This window comes from Mirounga angustirostris, unplaced genomic scaffold (genome assembly GCF_029215605.1).
Source record: "Mirounga angustirostris isolate CCGP_5_RB_7025 unplaced genomic scaffold, mMirAng1.0.hap1 SCAF_11, whole genome shotgun sequence".
Lineage (NCBI taxonomy): Eukaryota > Metazoa > Chordata > Mammalia > Carnivora > Phocidae > Mirounga > Mirounga angustirostris.
The window spans coordinates 127,357,788-127,367,678 of NW_026991719.1; the positions used below are offsets into that span (position 1 = coordinate 127,357,788).

The window sequence follows — 9,891 nt, forward strand, 5'->3', positions numbered from 1 at the left end:
TCAGATCTGGTAGCTCAGCGAGGAGAAAGATTGGAATTATTGATAGATAAAACAGAAAATCTTGTGGATTCGGTAAGTATGGGATATGGTAATATTTTTCAGCATCTAAATAAAGTAGAGAAACTGGTTGATGACTAACATAATAGGGAGACATGTTAAATTTAATAATTTACAGGGTTTTTTCCTTTCTAACTCCATGATGTGATTATGTTGTGATGATAAGGGTAACAATGCGGCATAGAATAAAAGCCACAACCCATTAGAAACCATTAATGAAATTTTGGTTTGGAAAACATACTCAATATACATAAACAATTTTTTAAAGCTGTAGATTAATGCCTTTATAGTCTGCATATACCATTTGTTTCTGTACCAAAGTTTTGTGATACATGAAACAAATGTGCAGGCCAGTTGTGATCCAGTATGAATCCTGAAAACTGGACAATTCAGTCACTTTCTTGCTTACCATGATAGCTTGAGCCTTCATTGTATCAAGCAAGAGTCAAATTGGGAAGGGCCAATGAGCCTTAAAAGAGTCAGTATGTCCCTGTGACCTACTTACGCTACAGTTGTGTGTGTCTTTGCATTTTCCATCTGGATAGTGGCTGGGGGTTTTCAGGAAAGATGATAGATATATAGTGAATAGATGTGACTAGATGGAGGGCAGAGATCAGTGAAATTCTAGGTCTACACAATTTGAAATTTAAATGCAGAGTAGTTTACACCGTGAAATGGTTTAGTAAGTCATCATGTTTATTCCTACCAGCAGCTAGATTGTAGTGGTTAGGAGCACAAGCTCTACAGTCAGGCTGCCTGGGATTGATTCCCCTCTCTGCCACTTAGTAGTTGTGCAACCTTAGACAAGTTACTTGACCTCTCTGTGCCTCAGGAATCATTGTCTGTAAAATGGAGCTATATGTCATTAAATCAGATAATGCACGCAAAGTGCCTAACACGGTGTCTTGTGCATAGTAAGAGCTATTTCAGTGTTTATTGTTATTGTTAGTTTTATAGGGACATGTATTAACAGTAGTTTTTAGGAGGATAATAGTTTTAAGTCAAAGCACATGGTAACTGGAGGAAGGGTGGTACCATACAGCAAGTCAAAATACCAGGTTTTTATAATGGCTCACTTTGTAACCCATTGCTATGGGGCAAAGAAGTATCTGATCTCAGATCTGCAGATCAAATTCTTAATCGAAGATTACTCTGTTTAGCTAGAATGGTCTTGTATTTAGCCTGTAATTTCCAAATAAGTCTTTAATTTTGTTGACTATGTGACCCAGAATAACAAAAGGTACTAATTAATTAACAGATGTCTCTCTTTGTGGAGGCATAACATATGTAGAATAAGGTGCAGCAAGTGTACCATTTAGTTATTTTTTACACATATGTCTATATGCATGTAACCGCCACTTAGGTCAAGAAAAAAAAAACATTTCGAGTACTGCAGAAAGCTGCCTCATGCTCCTTCCTGTTAATAATCCCCAACAGAGGTAACCATTTTATGACTTACATTACCCTAGATGATATTTTGTTTGTTCTTAAAGGTATAGAAATGGATTCATCTGTTATATACTAGCTTCTCTCTGGCCTCTTTCACTATTATATCTATGAGATTCATTCATATTGTTCAATATGGTAATAGTTTATTTTGTTGTTTTGTACTATTCAGTTGTATAAGTCTGCCTACTACAATTTGTTTATCCATGCTCCCCTGTTGGGAATCCATTCTAATTCCAGATTCTGTAGAATTATCTGTTGATCTATTGATCTGGTCATTTTTTTCAGTCTTTTTTTCTTCTGTGTTTCATTTAGGATAGCTTCTGTTAGTTTTATTTTGTGGTTTGTAATCTGCTGTTATTCCCACCTCATATATTTTTCATCTCTACAAGCTTGATTTGGTTCTTTTTTATATCTTCCACATGTCTCCTTTACATGTGCGTATTTCCCTCTGCCTTCTTGAATATATGAAGTATGTGTACAATTGAACTGTTTATTCCACTTTTGGTGAACTTGGGCATACAGCTCTGTTGGATATATACCTAGGAGTGGAATTGCTGGGCTGTTAGGGAATTTTGTTGTTTGGTTGCTTTAAACTCTTTGTGTCTGGTGGGAATGGTTCAGTAGATATTGAGAAGTCAGTGTTGCAAAAGAAAATGAGTAACTGAAGGAGCAAAGTTCCTTGGGTTTTGGGCCTCATACAAGTAAATACATATCTTCTTATGGAAATTGAGCAGATTTTTATGGCTCAAAAATCCCAGGATTATATTGGGTAGAACAGGCAAATGTGTTTGCAACCAACTGGCTTAGAGGGAACCTTTCTTCCTGGAAGCATAAAGAGGAAAAGGCTTTCACACTAGCAGGAAGAGCCATTTGTGATTCTTGACACCACATGCATTACTTCGGTGGACAAGAAAAAGGGGAGAAGCTTTTCCAGTGGGCTTGTACTGCTTACCATACACCTGACCAAGTCCTGCTTCTGAGAACTAGTGATTATGAATGGCTAGTCTCGACCTGTGAAGACAGTAATGAATTCATGATTCAACATGATTAATGAAAGTAAAAGTTTTACAGGTATTACTATGAATCGGTTATGTAGTCAGTGCCAGGGATCAAATAAATCTTTTTTTTTTTTTCCTAGTCTGTCACCTTCAAAACAACCAGCAGAAATCTTGCACGAGCCATGTGTATGAAGAATCTCAAACTCACTATCATCATCATCATCGTATCAGTTGTAAGTTTTTGTTATTTTAGTGTGTTATTTTATTTTTCAATCTTTAAGAAACTGGATGCTGGAATTCTTTCTCAATGATTAGCTGTCCTGTGAAATCACTCCAAAATATTGTACTTAAACTCCATCTTCCTAAATGTTTATATGTAAGGAATCAGGCAAGGCATTCCAAATATTCCTGGATATTGAATGTTTCTGTCATCCCGTTTGAAATGGGATTCTTTTAAAATTACATTTTGTAATTCCATATTTTCTAATTATATTTCTATTTTCTAGCTGATTGCATTCTCTGTTTCTTTATTTCTGTTTTTTTTCTAACTGATCTGTTTTTGTGTCTGGCAACTTTGTATAACTCTTATTGGTTGTAATAGTTTGTCAGTTTATTCTTCTGTATTCTGATTCTTCTGTCAGGAGTCAGCAAACGTTCTGTAAAGTGCCAGATAATAAATATTTTATGCTTTTCAGGCTGCATGTAGTCTCTGTCACATATCCTTTTTTTTTAAACCTTTAAAAATATAAAAACCATTCTTAGCTCACAAGCCATGGGCTGTCATTTGCCTACTCGTGCTATAGGTAAATTATGTTACCGTCTGTTAATAATTTCAATGTTATCAAATTTATATACACACGTTCTATATAATTCTGCATAACTATATATAGGTATGTATATGTATATATAATTTGCAGTTACTAGCAATGTTGAACAACTGTGGTGCCAGTGGGCATCTTTATTTAGTTCCCGGTTTTAAGTGGAATGCTTCCAATATTTCATTTGTAAGAGTGATACGTAGAGGCGCCGAGGTGGCTTCGTCAGTTAAGCATCTGCCTTTGGCTCAGGGCATTTGGAGCCTCCCTCGCGTAGGGCTCTCTTCTCCCTCTACCCTGCTCCCCCACTCGTGTTCTCTGTCTCTCAAATAAATAAAATCTTTTTTAAAAGGAGTGATATGTATTACGAATTCTTGTTGGATTTTTATCATCAAAGGTAACTTTATTTTTGTTTCTAGATTGCCTGAAGTTTTAGTCATGAATAGGCATTTAATTTTGGGAAATAATATTTCTCTTCCCAATGAGTTGACAATATGACTATCTGCATTTAATAGTAATGTATAGAATTACAGTAATAAATGTACTTATAACTATCCTTTCATTTCTGGGATAAATACTAAGTGGCCATTATGTAATATTCTTTTAATGCATCATGAGTTCAATTTCCTAATGTCTATTTAGTAGTTCTCATGTTTATAAATGTAAATGAGTCTGTATGCTGTTCTCCTTTTGTAACTCCTATGTAAACAGATATTGGACCTCTTTGAACTATCCTGAATGTCTGATAGCCTTTTTAATATGCATTACATTTGAGAGAATTACTTAGCTCACTCTTGCCTGCAAGCTAATTTTCTTTTCAGCTCAATTCATCTTATGTATTCATTTTTCATAGATATGCTTTAAATTTCTAAGAACTCTTATTATTCTTAATGTAACCTTTTTTTTCGTGGAGTTCTCCTTGTTAACAGATGTAGCCTCTCTTTGAATTTCTCTGGATATATGTTAAGGATACATCACAGGGAATTAGCTTATGTGATGGTGGGAGTTGGCTTGGCAAGTTCAAAATCCTTAGGGCAGGCTGTCAGGAAGGGCAGTCTGGACTGCTGGGGCAAGAGCAAAGGCATAATTCATAGACATAATTTCTTCTTCATCAAGGAAACTTCAGCTCTGCCCTTAAGGACTTCTAACTGAATCAGGCTAATTTGGATTATATAAGATAATCTGCTTTACTTGAAGGCAACTGATTTATGGGCTTTAATCACATCTTCAAAATACAGTAACACCTAGGTTAGTGTTTAATTGGGTAACTCTGTACTATAGCTAGCCAAGCTGACACAAATAAAACTGATCTGGGAGAAATATAGTTATGTTTATCTATAATGGGTTTATTATTTTTGTTTTTAAATGAATTATATAGGTATTTTTAAAGCTTTATTTCTAATATGGTAAGTGTTGATAATTATAATCCCCCTATGTAAGAGCTATTTGGAGTCCTCAGTGATTTTTGAGAGTGTGAATAGGTCCTGAACCAAAAGTTTGAGAGCTGCTGCTCTACAGAGGGTGGGAGGGAGATGCTTTACTTTGGGGGTAGTTTATGGCTGGGTGAAGCAGCCTTTCTCCCTATCCTCTTGCCATTTGCAGAAGCCCAAAGTTAACTGTGTGCGGATACCTCTGACTCAGCTCCACTTTTCCTTGACCCCTGTTGAAAGACCTCCACCTTAGATAGCTGCATTTACCTAACAGAGAAGAGCAGCCATCAATATGTTGATGTTATACTAGAAATTGTGCCAGAGCCTGGAATGTCACATTGCTCAGGATACTCAGGTGGCACATTCTAGGCTCCTCAGCTTAGCTTCTTCCTTCTACTTGGGTCTGCAAATTTACAATGATTTATAAAGCTGGATTATTGTTAAATTCAGATTGTATTTATTGATTACTTACTACATACATAGCACTGCTCTTAATGCAGTATCAGTCTCTCCCAAAAGCTGTTGTTGCCTAATATATTGTACTTCAGCTTTAAAAATCCTTGTATTTCAGCTGTGGTAAATAGTCAACTTCATGTCATACTGGAATATCTGTGTACGTGTGTGTGTGTGTGTGTTTGTATGTGTACCTGTGAGTAGTTTATTCGTTAAGAACCAGAATTTGCTGTAAACCACCCCCTCCCTCACATTTGTAGAGAAGTAAGGCAAAAGCACTCTGCTGACTTTCGGGAGCAAGCATGGAATTCATAAATGTGTTTTTTTTCTTAGCATTGAGTAATGAAATCAGCCCATTAAAGATATCAAAAAAGTTGTAATTTAAAGCAAGACAAATGATGAAATCAATGCAGTGATCCTAATGTTTAAAATAAATCTGTTTTTTGGAATTTAGTAATGTGAACAAGCGTATACTATTAAAAATACACTTCAGGGGCTGCTGGGTGGCTCAGTCGGTTAAGCGTATCTTAGGTCATGATCCCAGGGTCCTGGGATCGAGTCCCACATTGGGCTCCCTGCTCTGCGGGGAGCCTGCTTCTCCCTTGGGCTCTGCCCCGCCCCCTGATTGTGTTCTCTCTCTTTCTCTCCCTCAAATAAATAAAATCTTTAAATATAGATTGTATATATATGTATATATAAACACTTCAAAAATCCAATACAATTAAAAAGTTAATCCATCTATAATAGGACCAGCATTTTTACTGTGTTACTTGTATCATCAGCTTTCTTTTGATTTGGTTATTGTAATTATCATGTCATTATTCACCAAAAGGTTCATAGCAACATTCTTGCTCATAGGCGATATAGAGCAGAGTCTCTACTCAGACTTTTAAATATTTCTAATCATCCTAATAATGAAAAGTGACACGTGTGTAAAACCTAAACATATGCTTCATAATAAAATTATACATCAGGAGAATTAAGATAATTTGTGATTTTGATAATTAATGATGTCTCAATAAGAATTGTTCATAGAGCTTGATTCTGCCTGGTTTCCAGTGAAGAGAAACAACCCCACTGCTTTCTCTCCCAATGAAGAACGTATACTAGAATTCAAATGTGTGAGAGTTGTATCAGAAAGGATCCCTTTAACTCCACTTCTGCCTTTGAAAATACTTGATTGGTGTATTATATTATTACACAACTACTACTGTAATGGAATCAGTATCTGTTAATAGGTTTTTACTATGCTTTATGTATTATTTATGAGCCTATGATAGATTCAAGAAAATAAAATTGCCTTCCTTCTCCCTCTAGGTGTTCATCTATATCATCGTGTCACCTCTCTGTGGTGGATTTACATGGCCAAGCTGTGTGAAGAAATAAAAAAAAAGTTGTCATTAACCAAGGAAATGAGACAACAAGGAGTTAAGAGCAATCCATGTGATTCAAGCCTTTTAATACTGACAGATGGTGTCTGCCAGTCTCTTCAACCCTCTTCTATTTCCTTTTTTTTTAATCCTGTTGTACGCTTCCAGATTTATCTTTGTCCAGTTTATTCCAGTGCACTTCAGATTTAACCATTTATTGCAGCAGTAGCCTTAAAAAGGCTTTTGTTTCTTTAGTTTGTTAATTAGAGTCATCTATTTAGAGAAACGTTTTTGTTTGTAATTGCACATAGCTGTCACCAAGGTAGAAACCACAAGTCTTATGAGCTGTCTACTAAGACTTTGGATGAACTTTGTATTTGCACACAAAAGTATTCCAGAGACAGCATTGCTAATATCTCGTCTTAATATCTTTTGCTATTGAAGAGTTTTAGGTGCTTGAAAACAATTTAAATGGAGAATCGTTATTTGGGGAATTGTAATTAATTTGTTGGTGCTGCTTGTTTCTAGGAGCCCATGCAGGTAAAGTTTTAAACATTTTCTGTCAGTCATATGGGGAACATTTTGCTAGCCCATTAGAAATACACAGAATTAACTTTGTCCTTCTAGTATTCACTTCCAGGAAGAAAGGTTTGACCTTTCACAAACCTTGCAGAGCATGATATCCTCTCTTTCCTCATTGCAGTTGATTTGAAAAGATGATGGTTTAAATATTGAAGGTTGTGGTTTTTTATATACTTCTTTCTTTTTGGTGGATATTTAGAGCAATTGTATAGTTAATAGAATGGGTAGTGGAGAAGGTGGAGAGGCAAATTCTTCTGGCTCCCCAGAGAAAAATAAGAGAACCACGGTGGATGTACTAGTGTTTTAGGTATATAAGGGAGAGATAGTATGGGGAATTTTTTCCAGTCTGGGAAAAGCCCAAACTGAATATAGTGAACAGTCAACTCTAGGGTTTGGGTTTGAGTTCTGTTGAATAATAGTTTTAGTATCTTTTATGGATTAATAAATTCTGTAATCTAGTTTTGAAGAATTTTTTTGTGAAACTTGAGAATAGACAGTATGATATATATATAGAGAGAGAAATAATACCAGACAGTTTACCATCCATTTAACTGCAGTGTGGGAAAACTGGAGTGTAATCATTCTGCTTTGGCTACACTGGCATCTGTTACCTATTACGTACTTGTGGTGTGTATCTGAAAGGACATTTGCTGCCCTAAATCATTTATTTATCAATAAATGCCAGTAAATGGAAATTATATTACATTTGACTATTTTCCAAATGAACAAAGTAGTCTATAAAACTTAGCCACCTGTGTAATCCTAGTCATGTGCCTTGAATATATATCTGTCTCATAATCTGGCTCATGCTATCTGTTCTTCCATCTAAACGTTCCGATTCATGCTACCAGATTCATTTATTTGACATATACTTTAGGCCCACTAGAACTCTTCTTGGTGATCACACATGGCGCAAATGTTTCTTGGTCTTCTTTATCAACACTAATGCCTTTTAATTATATCAGCATTTCCTATTGGAAAACACATTTGTTCCAGGAAAACATTTGGCATTCCTGAATAATAATTTCCAAATGTCTTTAATCCAAAGAAAAAGACTTAAAGCTTATTTCCCTTTCTTATACACACCTGAATAAAAATGATGTGCATGTTTTAGGGATAAATTACTTAACTGTTCATTGGTCTATTTATAAGAATGCTTTTTAAAGCACATATCTTGTTTTAAATGACGCACAAACTGAAGGCATTAATAAAATTTAAGAGTAATGTAATGAGCTTTAGAATTTCCTCCTGGAATCTAATTTCTTCTGATGACATTTTGCCATAGTTTACTTACACTAAGAATACATTAAGAAGTGTGACCTGGGGAGGAATTAAGATGGAGGAGGAGAGAGACCTTATACTTGCCTCATCCCTTGAACACAGCTAGATAAATATCACATCATTCTGAATACCCAAGAAATCAATCTGAGAACTGAGAGAATAAGACTGCACAAATAGCGGGAGAAAAAAGGCCACACCATGGGCGGTAGAAGGTGTGGAGACATGATTTGGGGGACAAAAGAATTTCAGGTCCTGTGAAGGAGAGAGAGTCCTGATCAGGGAGAGTAGAGGGAAGAGAGAGCAGTACACAGAGCATTGCACAAGACACACACTTCCCCAAAACCATTGATGGAAAGCAAGAGGGGCTGATTATTGCAAGTTTTTATAAGCAGCAGAGCTCAAAGTGTGAAGTTTTAGAAGTCTGTGCCATCGCTGGGGTCATGCCTGGCAGGCTTAGCAGTGCTCCTGTGGGGAAGGAGGGTAGAGGCTTGAGTGGATATCATAGCCCGAGGATCCCCTGGGTCACACCAGGAGAGACCATTCCTCTTCTTGGAAGTGCATTTGGGAGAGGTGGCATGGCCTATCTGGGGACAAAAGAGCTGGTGGGCACCATTGAGCTGCCCCGTTCATTAGCATAGGAGTAGAGGCACATGCTGAGGGCAGCTAACCTGGACACCAGCTTTTTGCTGTATTTTGCCATAAACTCCAAACCCCTGTGCATTTGTGTGACTGCCATGGGACAACCTGCACAGCCACAGCATGGTGAGAATCTCATCCAGAGGATGAGCACGGGTCTGTGAAACCCAGCTGGTGAACCTGAGACAAAACAGGAACACTGTGCTGCCAAGTGGGCAGACACTTTGGATGCAGGGTGAAGGCAGGGATCTGAGAGTAGGCTGATGCCATGTTTACCCCCACCCATCAGCACAGAAGGACTTCAGTGAGCAACACAGCATTCACAGTGGAGGCTTGAGCCACTTACACCAAGCCCTGTCCCTCCTCCCCCACACACTCCACAGGTGCTTTTTTACTAGGGCAAGTGTACCTGAGAGAGCAGCAGTGGGCCCCTCCCCCAGAAGACCAGCACAACTCTCCTTCCACACCATATGCACCAAGTCTACTGACCATAGAGTGTTACAAAACTTCAGCTCTAGGGGAAATAAGATCTAGCCTCTTAACAAGCAGACCAAAACACACCTAATTAAAACTTGCTATACAACTGACAAGGTGCAAACACTCCCCACTGCAGCCAAGGAGAAATTCTGCAGAGAACTGACCTGAGCGAAAGAGCAGCTAAAACACAACAGCAGAGTGCACACAGCATAAAGCAGAAACCTTTCCTGAAGCATCAAGCCTTGAACAGTATATGACCTCTTCTTAATATAGCCATTACTTTCAGGAGCAGGAAACATAATAGGCTTTCCTAACACACGAAAGAAGAGACCCAGACAAGATG

At 37.4% G+C, this 9,891-nt stretch overlaps 1 protein-coding gene across 2 annotated transcripts in view; it reads left to right on the forward strand.

The window, feature by feature from the left end:
* VAMP7 (vesicle associated membrane protein 7) overlaps positions 1-8,119 on the forward strand; it is a 60,484-nt gene extending 52,365 nt beyond the window's left edge. For both annotated transcript variants that reach the window (XM_045884843.3, XM_064574796.1), the window contains 3 exons: positions 5-72; positions 2,645-2,737; positions 6,520-8,119. In XM_045884843.3, the coding sequence (XP_045740799.1) occupies positions 5-72; positions 2,645-2,737; positions 6,520-6,588 (230 nt within the window). In that variant the 3' untranslated portion in view covers positions 6,589-8,119. The remainder of the gene's footprint in view (positions 1-4; positions 73-2,644; positions 2,738-6,519) is intronic.
* Positions 8,120-9,891: the final 1,772 nt, after the last annotated feature.